We start from the raw sequence: 17,252 nt of genomic DNA on the forward strand, positions 1-17,252 counted from the left end.
GGATTTTCACGGGGATTGATTTATTGGATCAGGAACGTAAAAAACTAAAATGTGCAATCAAGTACGAAGAAATCGAATGACAATGGTTAAAATTAGGCCCGAAAAATATGATTTTTAGAAAAATGTTCACACCAAATTTTCGCATTTTGATGCAGATTTCTATGAAGCTGTGCAGACTACATTCACAACATTCATATCAAATAACTCAGAATTGCGAGTACTACAATCGTATATATGGTTTTTATAAATATCTGTTTGCGGAATGAAATTAGAAGAAATTTTCAAAAAAAACACTGTAAATCTGGCTTCAAAATGTCAGCATCATTTAATGGTAGAAGCAGACGAAATTTTGAAAAGTAAGATGATCCTTATTTAGCTTGCTTCTGCTTTTACTTTGACAGGAAACTCGAGATAAGTGTGGTTTATTCACAAATAGAGAGATAACAAAAAAATACATGGTGGCTTCAACCCATTATTACCCATTTTTTAACATAAATGTAGCCACAGCTTCCAAGCAAATTATCTTTTAAGGTAAATATTTTTTACCACGTCCAAAAACATTTCATTTTATCCAAAAGTATTTAATTTGTATAATATACAATCACGAGTCGCGTGTTCTAAAAGGGTAAACCTTGGCTTCAGCTATGTTAAATTTTCAAAAATATTGGTGATATACACTATCAAATGTTGATGTCAATATTTGCAGTAGATTGTGTAATTTTTTCAAAATATGAGAATGTGTGTGAATTTTATGGATTGAGGCATGGCACAATTACCCAGGTAGTGGCATCGTAAAATTTCGAATATGTTATGTCAAAACTTTATGTTGTTGGGGAAATTACAACAAAAATAATTTTTTTATAAAGGGATTTGACTTTTCATATTCGATCAGCTGGTGTGATACCACTACCTGGTAGTTCTGCCATGGATTGAGGAAAATCAAAATAGTTTTGACTTTCAAAATGAGACCCAGTCAATCCGATAAGAAAAAATATACAGAACATTGTGTTTGTGAAGAAATTTAAAAGATTAAGTTGATTAATTTTTAGAGGAAAATTTGAAGATTTCGGTTGCAGATTGAAGGCTGATTGAATGCTTTGCTACACACTTATCAAGCACACACGTACAGAAGGAGTTCATCGGCTAGACAAGCCAATTTGATAGTCTATGGACCGCTTTAACATTGAGTTTTTTGACAGAAAAACTCAATGAAAAATTACAATAAATACAATTCTATAAACATTTTGTTCTAACAAGAACTGTATGGGGTTAGTTTTTGACGGAAACTACATCGTAAGATAATTCTTGCCATTTTTCTCAAAAATCGTCTTCGAAATATTTTGAGTGTTTTGTTTTGAGTCTGTTACATGGCACAATTACCCAGGTAGTGGTGTGTGATACAAGTTGTTCGAATATGAAAAATCAAAGCCCTTTATAAACAATTATTTTTGTTGTAATTTACCCAACAACATGAAGAAAGTTTTGACATAACATATTCAAAATTTTACGATGCCACTACCTGGGTAATTGTGCCATGGTCTGTTAACAGCACATAACATGAGTAATTCTTTGTATATACAACTCATTTATTTTGGTTATTGCAGTATAAAATAAAATTGCACCACGGTTTATTGATGTCTGACAGACAATCTTCTCTAAAACCATAGCTGTGGAAATTCATATTCATAAGACAATTCATTGTAGATAATTATTCGTTATAGAGAAGTTCGACTGTAATTTATTCTGTTTTACTTTGTTTTCCAATCTAACGCGAAATGTTGTAGCAAATTTTTCTCATCAATGTGTCGAAACTCTTCATTAACATGTCTTTGTTTTGTTTAGTCGACGAAACCTCACTCTGTGCAATTTACAGACATATGGATGTATTTATGTATATGCATATACGATGGTTTACTATAGTATAGTATTTCAGAACTGTTGTATTATTACTCCACTTCTTAACTGCTTTAATACCCATCACATTCAATTGCCATAATATCATTGAACTCGACTGATGCCAAAATTCATTTGAATGAGTTAAGATCACCTGGCCGTAGGTAGCAGGTAATTTCGCCAACCAAAAAAAAAATAGTACAAGTATTTGAATGGTCCATCCCTGGCGGTAAAGGGCACGAAGGTAAACAAATGTTAAGTAAGAGAGCGAGTATCTCTGCATACCCAAAAATACGCGCTCAACAGTCAAAACTCAAACAAATGATCAATGAACATGTAGTGATCACACGCTCTCAGCAAGACCAAAATAATCGTTTGTCTTCAGTACCACCAAAAGACCAGTTGCATTCGATTTCTCGTTGTGAAAAGACGTAGTGTACTGGCATTGTAGCTGTACAATTGACTTACGAAACGTCGGCTCGTATTAACAAATTCAAATCGTTCGGCATAAAAGAAAACTCAATCATAATTAATGAGAAAATCTCATGAGAGTACAAAACTCGCCTAGTTGTACGGGTAAATAATATGTGTGGAAATGTGTGTATTTATGTCTAAAACAGTCTGTCTGGTTAGTTTAGTATACGGCTCTTTCCTCGTACTAACAAACGCCTGTAAGCACAACTAACTAACTGCGGACGCATTTTTTGAACCACTGGTGACCCAAATGAAAACTGGTTTATGTTTACCATACAGCGGGGACTGTTGTTGGTCGGATTGACTTGTAAAATATTACGTAATGTCACGTAAATACATCCTCAAAAAACTGTTGTTTCGTTTGTGTTTTACTATGGAGGCCTATTGTTTTGGTCCATATGTGAAACGATGTTGATGTTCCTTTATGTTTAGTAACGGGAGCCATGTCTATGTTCAGTTTCACTTTAGCATTTACACTGACTTGGCCCAGGGCATTGAAGTTGGTTAGTAGCAATAGCCGTGTTCAAAATCACAGCATCCTATTCACTGTTATAGTAACGATGACAAATGTTTCAATAAACAAGATGATTTTGCATCCACTCGAATGTGCCCAAATATTTCACATTGACGAAAATAAAGCACTTGCAGCCAATAGGCACATACTCACACATACATACAAATGGCCATTGGTCATGCACCCAAAGACCTGTCCGAATGCTTGGTCTCTGCTTGTCGAGTACGTCATAATGATGTTGGTTGGTACGTAATACGGCGATATGTGCTAACAAAACTAAAATAAAAACAAACAAAAAGACATGTATAAGTGTCGGAATGCGAATGTCAATGCGGCCGGTGATATAAAGAAGAAAACTAAAACGCGGAACTACATAATTCATCTAGTTATCATCTGAAAACAATTTGGATGTGAATGCGTTTGTTGGGCGATTAGAAATGACGCTTGTTACTTCACAAATGGTTGATGGGATTGTTAATAGAACAAGCTGAAGTGCTCTAAAGCCGATACAAATGTGTGATTGTTAATGAATTGTTGCATACGATATTGGAACTGATATTTTAGATAATATAGCTCTGGTTTTCAGAAGTTTATGGTCCGTTATATATGTATGTATATATGGTGAAAACCAAAAAAAGTTTTACAATCGATGAATCCGAGTTTCATCCTTTCAGAATTCGCAAACTGTTGACATATTTTGAATGAATTTCTTTAAAATGTAGTCTTTTAGAAGGCTTCTCATAATATCGACCATTAAAAATAATTTACATGGAAGCTGTTTTGGCACTAATATAGAAAAATGGTTTGAAGCCAACAAGTGCTTTATGTTCGTTTCTGATTTCTGGCTTAATCTTACATTCCATGGACCCATACCCAAAAAATGAATCAAGCAATACTCATTGAACAACATGGTACAACATTTTTTTTGTTTTCATTTGAAATTCCAAATGAAAGACTTCGATTTACAAATAGAAAAATTTAAATTACAAATGGAAAAATTCGAATTACAAATGAAATAATTTCAATCACAAATGAAAAAATTCAAATTTCAAATGGAATTCTCAAATTACAAATGAAATAATCAAATGGAATTCTCAAATTACAAATGAAATGTTTCGAATTTCGAATGAAATAATCAAATTACAACTGAAATTCTTCGAATTACATGTGAAAATGGTGTAGTCTATGCTTTTTCGAAATATCCACTGCTTCTACCTTAAATTGATGCTGACATTTCGAAGCCTGAATTTCGTGGTTTTTCGATTTTTTTAATAATCCGTGCAACAAGATAATATTCAAAACTGATAATAGGATTGTAGAACTCATGATTTTACGTCGTTTAATGTACACCTCATGAGTGTGCTTACATTTTCTTTTGTGTACATTTTCTTACAAAACCTATCACGGTGTGCCTTAACCAAATTTAAATGGAAGGTGCTTACACCTGGGAAGTTTTTGCAGATTCTGAAACTACAATGCTCATAGATGAGAAATATCAAGAAACAAAAAAATCGCCGGAGGGATTTTCAAATAAATCGCGATTTAAGTTCACATTTTTAGGGGTTCTTTATGTTTTCACGATTTTGCTTGGAAACCGCGAGTCCTATGTAAATGGGCATTAAGAAAATGTTGTAAGATTGACCTTTATGACATTTTCGTAGGTTTTACCGTTTTTGAGATATAGAAGTTCAAATTGAGACAATGCACTTACTGTATCGCCTCCTTATAAAACAATATCATGCTCAGTGCGCCTTAACTAACTTTTGATGAAAACCGTTTACACATGAGAAGATTTCGCGGATTCTGAGACAGCAATGTTCATAGATAAGAAAAATTAAAAAAAAAACAGAACAAATCGCCGGATGGATTTTTAATTAAATCGCGATCAAAATTCACAATTTTAGGGTTTTTTAGGTTTTCACGATTTTGCTTAGGAACCGCAAGTCATATCGAAATGAGTCTAAAGAAAATGTTGTAGCCGTGAAAATTTTCTACAAGACTGACCTTTAGTTTTTTCGTAGGTTTTACCATTTTTGAGATATAGAGGTTCAGTTTAAATTTTTAGGTTTTTATCTTAAGTCTTCAAGATTTTGCTTGGAAACCGCAAGTTATATCAAAATGGGACTATTTTTATTTTTTCCTAGGTTGTACCACTTTCAAGATATATAAGTTTAATTTGGGAAATTGCAGTAATGACATTGTTTTATAAGGAGGCGATACAGTCAGTGCATTGTCTCAATTTGAACTTCTATATCTTAAAAACGGTAAAACCTACGAAAATATCGTGAAGGTCAATCTTGTGGAGAATTTTCACAGCTACAACATTTTCTTTAGGCCCAATTACATAGAACTCGCGGTTTCCAAGCAAAATCGTGAAAACCTAAAGAACCCCTAAAATGTGAACTTATTTGAAAATCCCTCCAGCGATTTTTTTTCTTGATATTTCTCATCTATGAGCATTGTAGTTTCAGAATCTGCAAAAACTTCCCAGGTGTAAGCACCTTCCATTTAAAATTATTTAAGGCGCACCGTGCTATTTTGGTGTGTAATATTTACAAGTGTTATTCAATTTCCTTTTAACCCCGCGTGAATTTAGTTTTTTTTTACGCGACGGATTTAAGCAGCCCTTCCGCGTTCGAATCCATCCATTAAAGCTGTGGATACAGATAGCTTTTAAAATAGGAAAATCTGCAAAAATATATTTTGACAAATCCGCGTACACACTATTGACGTATTTTTGATGGGTGCTACTGAAATCGGATGCGCATCATATTTTTTGAATGATTGTAATTTCAATATTACTCTTACTTTCCTATCCTTATAAGTGATCTCAGTAAGCAACTAAGCTTTCGTGATTATACACCATATTTCTTGATGAAGTTTTAGAAGAATACAATAATTATTATATGGGATTTTAGCGAAATAGTTGGAGAACTCCTAATTTTTATAATCATACCAAAAAAATATATTTAGAACAATACTCCAACAATAAGTTTTTCTCTTTTGGTATATCTATAATATGTAATTTATATACCCAATCTCTATAAATTTGGTTTCAAATTTTTCTACGCATTGTGCAAAGTGTAGATTATTTTTATAAATGTGTAAATATTTTTTCTTTATATGAGAATAAAAACCGCTGTAACTATTGCGCGCATCGACCAATTTTGTGAACGCGAACGTATTTGAAACCAATTTTTTTCCTTAAACTCTATACCAAAAATCGTAGATGTGTTCGCAAAAAAATATTTTTTTTTTTTTCAAATGGAATTGCAAAAGGAATTTGTTTTTTACCATATACAGTACGAATATTTATGCAAGTACCAAATACTCCGTACTCTTCTACTATAATCGAGTGACTTCGGGACATAGTTTTAATCAGCTCCAGCTCTGTTTTGCCAGTTGGTCGTGTGTTGTGCTCATATCCATCCAAGGGTATGGCAGAGTGCCATAATTATATCTTGTTGATTTATTTCGCTTGAATGACATTGATAATCATCTTGGCTACAATTACTTGTTTTTGTAGAAACACCAATTTGCAACGTCTTGTTTCTGTGTGTGTGCCCCTATAGGTTTCGTCACTGTGTCTGTTGACTGTCTGACTGTGCCTGAAAACGAAACAGGTTAATAGCATTTTTCGAACTGCCAATACACCTAACTGGTCAATTTTAATTAAAGCCTTGACCGTCGTTTTCACCAATATTAAAATATTGATATCGAAGAGCGTTTAAGTCCGTTTTTAATTGTCTGCTAATTAATGCAATCAATCAAGTGTATTCCATCCTAATGATTCACTGCTGTTGTCTTCCAATTGTCCTTTGCTCGACATAAATTACATAGAAATTACAAAGAGAAAAAAACAGCAATGTGTATGAAATGAATTTTTAGAAAATATCAACATTTTTAAGTGGCCTTTTAACTAATTGGCTTTATATGAGACAAAATGGTAATAATTCAAGGCCAAAACAACCTTATAACTTTGCTCTATTTTATCTTTTTAATTATGTGCTGATTGTCATTCACACACACTCATACACATGTATGTATGTATGTATGTATGTATGTATGTATGTATATAAAACATACATACTTACATAGGTATAGAGAGGTAAACACCAGTATTTGAACTTGTATTATTTTACAAATCATTGTATTCCTCTATTATTTTTGAAATAGCGATGCTCAGTCGAATTTATCTCATTTGCTATCGAAACACAAAAACAACAAACAAGAAGCCAAGGTCATATTTTTGTTTACGGCAATTTGTCGGTTTGTGCGAAGCAATTAAATTGCAACTTCAAGAGCGGCATGTTTAAGTCCATCAGACCAAGTTTATCATATACGAATACGTACATACAAACCGGTTTCATCAGAGCTCGCTGTTGCGTATTTTACATTTAAAAACTTTTATTAATTTTGGACGGTGGTGATGTTTATTTCCACATAAAAACGCCACTAAAATTTCATCAACAAATCTTGGTCTGTGTTGGTCAGACAAATAATTGTATTTCCTACACTTTTGTACATACATAAACATCTTGTCCTCGTAATAAAAAGAAAAAGGATAGGGGTTGTGTTTTTTATTTGGGAGAAGGAAGACTTGCCTTCCTAGCTTGACTACAGTGACCCATATATACCGCTTCAGACAACTGCCCATTCCCTCAGATTCTCGGGTAGCTGAGAGAATTTTCAGGGACATCATCACAGCTACAGCCGTCCTCCACATATCAGCTGGTCTAATATCCGAAATCAGGCGAAATATCCCAGCAAAGGCGACGGCAGAAGCAAATGGGCGTGATGAGCTTCATTGTAAGAACTATATTTACCCAAGAGTTTGGCGAACTTACTCTTGTTGCCAACAAGCAGTGATAGGGCGAAGAGGAGTGTGCTACGCTGTAAAAGATCCTTCAAAGCCGCGGAGGTGACATCACAAAATACGATGAATGATGTTTCAGATGTCATCCGAAACGCGAGTCTCAATGGTAATGCTCAAGCAACTGTTCTAACCAGTGGAATAGTGAATGCTTCCTCATGACACCAGTGGACCATCTTCATGGGGATACGAAGATTTTAGCGGCACATCAGCACAAAGAAATGTTTTCGATGCAGTACATGCTTGCGACGTGAGCATCCCCGCCCGATCTAGTGGACAGACCTCCCCAACCAGGTACGTCAGAAGAAATCTTCATGATCGGGAGAGAGGTCCAAAGTGATGTAAAGAGGTACAACCGAGAACCTCTTGATCAACGAGCGTATCAGGTAGACTTGATAACTTTCACACTGATGCAGTTACGCAACCATCGCAGCAGAAGAACCTCAGCTGCCAAGGCAAACACGAGTGGTTTTAGCTCAGTTAATATTCCAAATTGATGACACGATACGCAAGACCACACTCTGCAATTGTTTAATTGTCCAACTAAACTCACCCACTTGTCCCCCGAGTCTTTATCGACGCATCCAGTACATGTTGTAGAATTTTTTAATCTGGAAACGGGAGAACCTGATAGCTGAAAATATATGTATACGAAGGAACATAGTCTTTCCTGCCTTACCCTTGGTAAACATAATTTATTTGACAGATATAAGGTGCCACCGTGGTGCAATTGTGAGGACACCCGTCTTGCACATAATACCAAATGTTCATCGGTAGTAAAAATACCCCTCAGAGTAATGTAACCAGTCATGTAAAACTTATCTACAAGTGGTGAATAAAATAGAAAAAGACACACACGTCTATACAATCTGAGTGTTTGTAAGACACAAATTTTATTTCAATGATATTTTGCTTATGTTTAACAATACAAGATATTTCTTAGGCTACCCTTTCTAACACAATTCTTATCAACTAAAACTATGCTCTGAAAATACAAACATTTGATAATTGAAGAATTTTCCCACAATGTGTGTGCCTAAAGCGGGTGGAGTTGGTAATAGGTCGAAGTAGTGCACACACAAACATAACAGATATCGCAGCATGTGGGATCTTCAGTTCAAACTATTTTGAACAACTGATGTCTTAAGACACATCGTTCAAACTTGAATATAAAATGTAGACCCCATATCATGGAGTTAATGTTAATGGTTAGCACGTCCGCCTTACTATCAGAAGGTCTGCGGTTCAATACCGACCAGAACATCAACATTTTTGGCGATCCCTTCGGCAAATCCCCTCAGTGTAATTTGGGCTTCCATTTCTAGAGTATTTCAGACATGAAAAACTTATCTACAAGTAGACTCGGCGATAAAAAGTAGGTGCCATATCATTAAGTCAATATGAATCGACATGTACTCATTGTCATTTCGGTGATGTTGTGGGAATGTATCATCACCATAAATGCCCGAAAACGTAACCCACAAAACCAAAACTTTACAGGAGAAGCAAAAAACGTTATAAAATGAAAACGGTGTTATAAAATATCGAAAGTTTTTTGGCCTGTTTCTCTAAGACGATTCGAATTAAAATTCGTTCGAATTACTAACAAACTGCTGTTGTTGTAGGAAATTTTGTTTGATTGAATACATGGTAGAACAAATACAAGGTAAAGTTAATACTACAACAAATACAACTCGAACAACAACCACAAAGGAATTTGTTTTTGTTTGGAACGTTAGTGTCAAATATAAATTTAAACAAAATAAGGAAATGTCTATAAATTATTGGAATTTAAAAAACTAATAATTTTTCACATTTGATTGAATATTTTGAAAAACATGAATGAAAACTGGTTAGATTTTCAGTTTGAATGTTTCCGTATCATTCCACTAAATACACAATATCACGCAGGAAGTAGAATTCTTGCCAAAATGTTTGGGGTCGCTCGTAATTCATTGAAAAAAGAGAAGCTGTTTCAATCTTTTGTTTTTGAAAACAAAAAGCACATGTTTATTAGGGCTTTATTATTTTCAAGTTTAATAAAATATCACACATATTAACAAATATTGTACCGCCTCTATAAGTGGTGTTTTAGTGTGCGACATGTCGTTCGGACCTGGAGGAGGTTACATGTCATTGATATGAAGGAGTCTTTATGGGAAATTGTTTTTATTTCAGATGAATAATTTTTTTCTTCAAAAAATATATATCCCTATTATACATCGAACATAGAAATAAATATATAAAATGTCGTATGGAATTTGACACTAACACTACAGCCCAGTTCAGTCAGCTGGGTATTGCTGCTACCTTTTCTTGTTCTACCATGGATTGAATATAAAAACAATTCAAATATTTTTCAAAAAACAGAAGTTTGGTAGTAGTTCGAACGAATTAGTATTCGAATCGTCTTAGTGAAACAGGACATTAGTATCGAGTTTTAATACAGAGAAAAAATGTATTTTTGAAAAAAAATTAAATGTTTTTTTTCAGAATTTCAGAAGTTGTGTGGATTAAGTGTTTTGGTATTGTATTTGTCTGAAATGCCAAACGACGTAACCATCAATTTATTGAGCATACATTTAAATAATCTAGTATAAATGAAAAATTATAATCAAATTAGAAGTGACTTATTGGCCTATGCGGTTAAGCGAACTTTAAACTAGCAATCTTAAGATGTTGTCTTCGATTCCCATTCTTAACGGTAATATTTCAATGGACCTCAATTAGGTGAACCTTCTATTCCAACCACCACTCTAATGACTTATAAGTTTAATTGTGTTAGACGATATTTAAAACATCTATAGTGGGATTCTCTAACTTATTTTTTTTAGTTACCGACAAAAATCGGTCAAATTAAAAAGCAAAAGTATGAATGAAAAGTTGAAATAAAAGTTGGCAGCACTCTTGCTATTGTTATATTTAAGTCAATTTATCACCAACATATAATCCTAAAGGAATTGACAGTTTCTTGGATCCACTGCTTCAAAATTTCCCGAAATTTTCTGTAGGAGTCGTCTTTGATATCAGTTTTAAAATAGAATATACCGCTAGGATCATACCTGGATCTATTTGAGTACCATTAAAATCTGTGGAATTTATTCAATCTCTAGCCATTATCTCTGTTATAGCAATAGTTCACAAGAACACTTTTTGGCAAACTTGGAGTCTAAAGCGGGGTACACACGATCAGTTTTGACTGTCGATTTTTCGGAATTATCGATAACTGTCCAACCGTCCAGCAACCACAAAATATTTCGTTGCCTGATGACTGACAAAAGTGAACGGCCACACTGGCAAGCAACCGATTATTTGAGCAAAACTGACAGTCAAAACTGATCGTGTGTAGCCCCCTTAATATAACATCTATGTATCAGACCAACGTGAATTTGGAGCATATACACTTTTTCCGCCCAACGTCTCAACAAGATTTGTTACGTACATCTTTTTTTTGCTGCCATGACATTTGCCAGAAACTTTCGAATATTTCCGTTCCTTCTTTCTCTTGAAAAAAGGAGCAATATCGGACGAGCTGCCTTCACAAAATAACGATGTGCATCCCGGCTTCATGTGTCTTGTATTGCCTTCCGAATAACCACTTCCTTTTGTCGGTTTACCATATTGTTTTACATACATGAGCGGTTTTTTATACCCTCCACAATAATATGGAGAGTATAATTAAATTTGGCATTCCGTTTGTAACACATCGAAATATTCATCGAAGACCCTATAAAGTATATATTCTTGATCAGGGTAAAATTCTAAGTCGATATAAACATGTCCGTCTGTTGATATCAAGATACAGCTCACAATTTTTAATATAGAGCGTTGTAATTTGGTATAGAAGTTTCTATTACTTCTAGGATGTTTGGTATTGCAAATGGGCTATATCGGCCTACGTTTTCATCCCCATAGAACCACACCACCCGATTTTCGGTATTTTGAAGGTTTTAGCTTCATTATCACACCGAAATGGCTGAAATTTGGTACTTAGTTTTCGTTGGGGCTATAAAACTTTCCCCCAGAATTTTGTTGCTATGGACTCACGCCTTCATATAGCCCCCATAGAACGGTACCTTCCGATTTTCGGTATTTTGAAGGCTGTGGCCTCCAAATTTCTTCGAAATGTCTGAAATTTGGTATTTAGCCCCCAAAGAACGGTACCTCCCGATTTCCGGTATTTTGAAGTTTGTGGTCCTCATTTGAGGTATAAAACTTACATATGAAATTTGTCGGTATAGGTCCACTCCTTCATATAGCCCCCACAGAACGGTACCTCCCGATTTTCGGTATTTTGAAGGTTGTGGCCACAACAACCCACCGAAATGGCTGAGATTTGATATTTAGTCTACGTTGGAACTAAACCCTTTCCGACTGAATTTTTTTCGGTATAGGTCCACGTTTCGATATAGCCCCCATAGAAGGTATCTACCGATTTTCGTAATTATGAAAGATGTGACGTCAATATTCCACCGAAATTACTGATATTTGTTATTTAGTCTTTCATGGGATTATAAAATGTTCCCGATAAGAATTATGAGAATAGGTCCACGTCTTCCTATATCCCCCATAGAAGCGTACCTCTTGATTTACGGTATTTTTAAGGTTTTATCCACATTATCTTACTGAAATATCGGAAATTTGGTATTTAGTCTTCTTTGAGTCTAAAAACTTTACGCCAGAAATCGGTACAGATCGACGTTTTGATATAGCCTCAATAGATCGGTATGTTGAAGGTGAACAACATTTGTTTACCGAATTGCTGACATTTGGTATTAAGTCTTCTTCATAAACGAAAGGAAACTAATTGTTCCATTTTACTTAAATACCATTCGTGGTGGAGGGTATAACAATTTCGGCCCGGTCGAACTTAAAGCCTTTATTAATTGTTTAATCAGGGTATAGGTCTTCAGACATCGAGAGAGGGTTGAGAATTAGAAGTAAAGTCCTAGAAGTCCCCATCGATCCCATGAGAACAAAAAAGTTATTCGGATATTTGGAGTGCTTATTCAGTTTTTGGATTTTTTTCTGTAAGACTTATCAAAAACCGCCTAAACTATAAATAGATGGTTTAAAAATTGACTACATGAATGGTCTTTATAATTTTTAACAAGTAAAAAACATGAAGTTCGTGCGGCCCGAACTTTTTATACCCTCCACATAAAATATTCTGAACTGAAATGGAATAATTAGTTTCTTATAAGGTGCAAAAAATGTTCGACCACTGACGCCTTATTTGGACCAAAGAATTTATCAAAAAATTGCTTCAATCTGTTGTAGAGTTGGGCAATTGAACGACCTAGTTCAAAAACGTATGAGTAACATCATGCAAACCAACGTGAGATATTAAGTATACGCATTTCGTTCATACAAACGACCGGTGTCCATTCAACTAGATTGTGAACTAGGTCGTTCAATTGCCCAACTCTAATCTGTTGACGGGGATATACCTAAACAGGGACCTATGTTGATGATTTTTGTTAAAGAAATTTCGTGACCACCGAGAACCTCATATGTCGAACTACAGCTAGTTCGATTAAAAATTGTAGCTGAAATCCTCAAAATTCCGAAAATAGGGAGGTAAGATTTTTGGTGAAGAAGTTTCGTGGCCACTGAGAACCTCAAATAAAATTGCTGCAAAAATCAAAGACTACATTGATCACTACTGCTGCTAATTTTCAAATAATGTGGGTTACGTCTTTTGTGTTTTATGAAAATTACAGCATTACGTTTTTTGGCATATCTTGAATAGGATCGTATGGTTTTAAACGTAGAAGCTTGAAATTTTGTCAGAGCATGTATTTTAGTTTTATGAATCGGATTCCATCAAAAAGGAATTTCCATTTTCAGGTGGATTATGTCTTCCGGCATTTATGTGCACTAATTGACATGAAAGAAGTCTCCTTTGACCCTTTGGGAATGTTTGTGGGAACATTTGACATTACAACTTAAATAACGTATTTACGGTCTATGTAAATACGGTTTACGATTCGCTAGATTTGGTTTTTTTATCTTTTGGCCCATACACACACTTTCTTCGTAAATTATAAATTTTATAATTCACTTTTTTCAGTAGACCCGAACTAAGGATTGATCCATTTACCGAATGACAATTGACGAAGTAAAATTTACAAATTATGGAAGAGTTACACATAGGAAGTAATGCCTCCGCCGAAGCAGATAAACTTCAACATAATATTTTCATGCATCCCAGTTTAACGGATTACTATGACAGTAAGTATAAGTACGAGTACGAACATATTATTAAAACAAAAATATTTAACATTAGATTATTAAAAATTAACACAACTTTTTTAATCAGTAAAATTACTTTACACTTTTTTGAGATGTAATTCAAAACATTGAAAAATTCCCTAAGTAATGCGAAACATTTCAATTGAAGTCCGAGAAACTCCAAATTCGTTATTCGAAAATTCATATAATTTAATTTGTATTTCAAAAAGTTTCTTGTGAGCTATTTAAGTTTATTTAATTACAAATAATTATGATTTGATTACCAGTATTGGATTTGTAAATCAAACGTTGCATTTTCAAATGACCTATTTCATTATTACAAATGCAACAACTCGTATTTGATAATTGAATTGAATCTGGAATTTTGTCTCCAAAAGTAATTTCTCTGCCTACTAATACGAATACCAAAAACAAATTGGAACTTTTTTTATTATTTTACGATTTATGTTTGTTATTTTACAGATCTTACGCCCTTCATCAAACTCTCCATGTTTGTCGGCTCACTCTTAGTGGTACTTAACATTGTAATTTTCTGTTCCACTGTGTCAAAGATTCGCAGCAGATGCGACCCCTGCATCCGTGTTCCATCCATAGTATTGTGTTCATTGTATCCCATAATTTGTGGTGCTGCGCTCACCACGCTCATGTTACCAAAAGCTTGGCTCATATGTCATACCATTATGCATCTATGCTTCATTATTGGAGCGGTAGTGTTTCGTCAGTTGTGCTTCCGCTATGTGGGCTCTGAACTCAACTATGCGAAAGAAAACGATGGTGCAGCGGTCTCAATTAATACGCCGCCATGCTGCTGCTGCTGTCTGTGCTTGCCTGCGATTTTGCCCTCAAAGGCCAAGCTATGTCTTCTTCGTTACATGGTGTGGCAGATGCCATTTGTGCAAGGCTGCATTATGTTGGTCTTGAATCTCATCTACTACCGAGAACAGGTATTGTCTCGTGCTAAATCGCATGTAATCCCCAGACCTTTTGTACATTTTCCGCCTCCATCTCTCATAAATATGTTCGTATTGTTGTTATAATTCTAGGAGCTCTATCGCAGTGTTAGCCTTTACTTTATACCGTTCTTGGTGTGCTCCATTCTTATTGGCATTTGGGCACTGAACATTGTCGTGCGTATGGTGAACTCCATTCATTCCGAATATGGATTAATGGTAGGTAGTCGCCGCATTGTTCGCCTGTATCAGCGTAAGTTGGTTTTCATTGAGTTGCTTTTAATTCATTGCAGAAGAAAATGTTTTGCCTGCAACTAATCCTGCTGTTGTGCAAATTGCAATATATGCTGCTGGATACCCAATTGAATAACGTCGATCTGGGTGGCTATTATCCTATCAACCACACAATATACAAGCAAAGTAAGTCAATTAAATGTCCTCCCATAACATTGATGATGATTAATGATTTTTCTATACCAACCCCCCGCTCTACTCTCACCATTTCTCATCACCAAATATAGCAATCATAAATCTCTTAATTTTGGTGGAAATGGTTCTGGTATCGCTGTTGGCACAAAACGCCTACAAATCACCGTCCATCTAAGCAACCGAGTTGAAGTCGATAAATGGCCAGACTGTCGTCAGCACAACTTTCGATTGTGATATACTTACATATACACTACTTATAATTTATATATCAGATCTTGCATAGGAATCTAAATCTATCTCTTGAATATGCATACATTTTTCATACATGTATACATGAATGTACTTACATATTTATCTGTAATTTATATGACTCATCCATTCATTAATTAATTTTCTTAGTTAAATATATGATAACATTCATCGAACAGATCAACTCTGAGGCCACAATTTGTTGTAGACAGAGGTAAGGCATTTTACTAACTCTATTTGGTTTCGGAGCTAAATGCGGCTATCATATTCAAATACAACAACAAATCAAACTAAAATTTCCACTAAAACAGTGTTTAGTGATTATAACTCGAGAGATGTTAATTATGTACATAAAGAATAAAAAATTTCACGCAGGGAATATTGTCCTGATAAGACAAAACCAATTTTATAAACTTGATTCAGACAGAAATATACACACAACTGATGTCCGTATTTGGATTAGGACCGTACCACAACGATACCACAGTGATAGAACCTAATCATTTCACGGACAGGCTACGCTAATATAAACCAAAGTATAAAAAAAGTCCATCATAAATATTTTTAGCATAGTCTTGGACATTTTTAAATAATTTATTTTACAATAAGAATTTATACGGACACTACTATCCTTAACAGAGAAACAAATGGAGGCATTATTGGTTTGTTCCAGAACTGGAAGAATCTACTAATTTTTACTATTTTATTCTTTTTCGATACCATTAAGGAAAAATTGTTATCGTAGTAAAAGTTTTTAGATTCTTGCAGGTTCTGGAGCACTGCATATCTATGCCTTACTTCCTCAACCTCGCATCAAACAATTTCTATTTTTGTATTTTATTACTGCAACCACTTATTATCTCAATGTGTCGTCGCGGTTCTCTAAATATTAATAAAATACACTGCCGCTCACTTGAATAGAACCCCCCTGCAAAATTTTATTCAACCTCCATTTTTTCCGAACTATACAAGATATGAAGTTTTTAACTTTTATTATATTTTGCGTCATGTGTTTGGAGTAAACTTAGTCATTCATTTGCATTGAAATCCAATTTATATAAGAATTATACAAGAAATACTAAATTAAGTCAAAAATTGGAGTAAAAAATTTGGCTCATTTGAATAGAACCCCCCTTTAAAACTTGGGAATGCAGAAAGATTGTGTTAGAATAGCGATGCATATTCATTCTATATTGAAAACGAAGTACTTTCAGTACTATTCAGTAAAAGGATATCCCTCCTGATTAAGGATACATCCGTATATCCTGCGTTTGCAAGGATTCTTTAAATAATCAGGTTTAATGCCTAACAAACCTTGCTTATTTCTGTCAACAAGATTATTTTTGGAAGCATAAGTCATTCCCATACAGTTTAGAGAATATTTACCACTGTAGAATATGGTGGCCCCTCCAGGATATCTGCATTTCTATTCAAATCTTTAAGTTTCGATGACTCGAAGTGTACAAAAGTTTATAAAATCGTAATGAAATTGCCACTCGGGATATCTGAAAATGTTTCTCAATACTTAAAATGCCTGTTTTAGAACTCTTTTTTAAATTGTCGTGCGCATTTAGGGTGAACTAAATTGACGCCCAAGTCCTTGATAATTAGTAAT

General features: G+C 34.5%; 1 protein-coding gene across 6 annotated transcripts; it reads left to right on the forward strand.

The window, feature by feature from the left end:
- The first annotated feature begins 2,231 nt into the window (after positions 1-2,231).
- Positions 2,232-15,821, forward strand: LOC141402785 (organic solute transporter alpha-like protein). Of its 6 annotated transcripts, none has more exons than XM_073984735.1 (6): positions 2,232-2,469; positions 13,828-13,988; positions 14,472-14,953; positions 15,053-15,178; positions 15,253-15,379; positions 15,481-15,821. In XM_073984735.1, exons 2-6 carry the CDS (start codon positions 13,892-13,894, stop codon positions 15,561-15,563), a joined length of 915 nt encoding a protein of 304 aa, XP_073840836.1. In that variant the 5' UTR covers positions 2,232-2,469; positions 13,828-13,891; the 3' UTR covers positions 15,564-15,821. The 6 variants fall into 6 exon arrangements, with proteins under 6 accessions (XP_073840836.1, XP_073840837.1, XP_073840838.1 ...); XM_073984736.1 differs by having other exon boundaries at positions 2,294-2,469; positions 13,831-13,988; XM_073984737.1 differs by having other exon boundaries at positions 2,310-2,564.
- Positions 15,822-17,252: the final 1,431 nt, after the last annotated feature.

Source organism: Musca autumnalis, unplaced genomic scaffold, assembly GCF_047663935.1.
Source record: "Musca autumnalis isolate F117 unplaced genomic scaffold, ASM4766393v1 scaffold_4, whole genome shotgun sequence".
NCBI classification, from domain to species: Eukaryota; Metazoa; Arthropoda; class Insecta; order Diptera; family Muscidae; genus Musca; species Musca autumnalis.

What these genes read in the sequence shown, in the direction of transcription:
- LOC141402785 (XM_073984735.1), top strand. Translation starts at nt 13,892, where the DNA reads ATGGAAGAGTTACACATAGGAAGTAATGCCTCCGCCGAAGCAGATAAA. An exon ending in TCATCTACTACCGAGAACAG is followed by an intron (nt 14,954 to 15,052) that starts GTATTGTCTCGT and finishes TTATAATTCTAG; the next exon opens with GAGCTCTATCGCAGTGTTAG. An exon ending in ATTCCGAATATGGATTAATG is followed by an intron (nt 15,179 to 15,252) that starts GTAGGTAGTCGC and finishes AATTCATTGCAG; the next exon opens with AAGAAAATGTTTTGCCTGCA.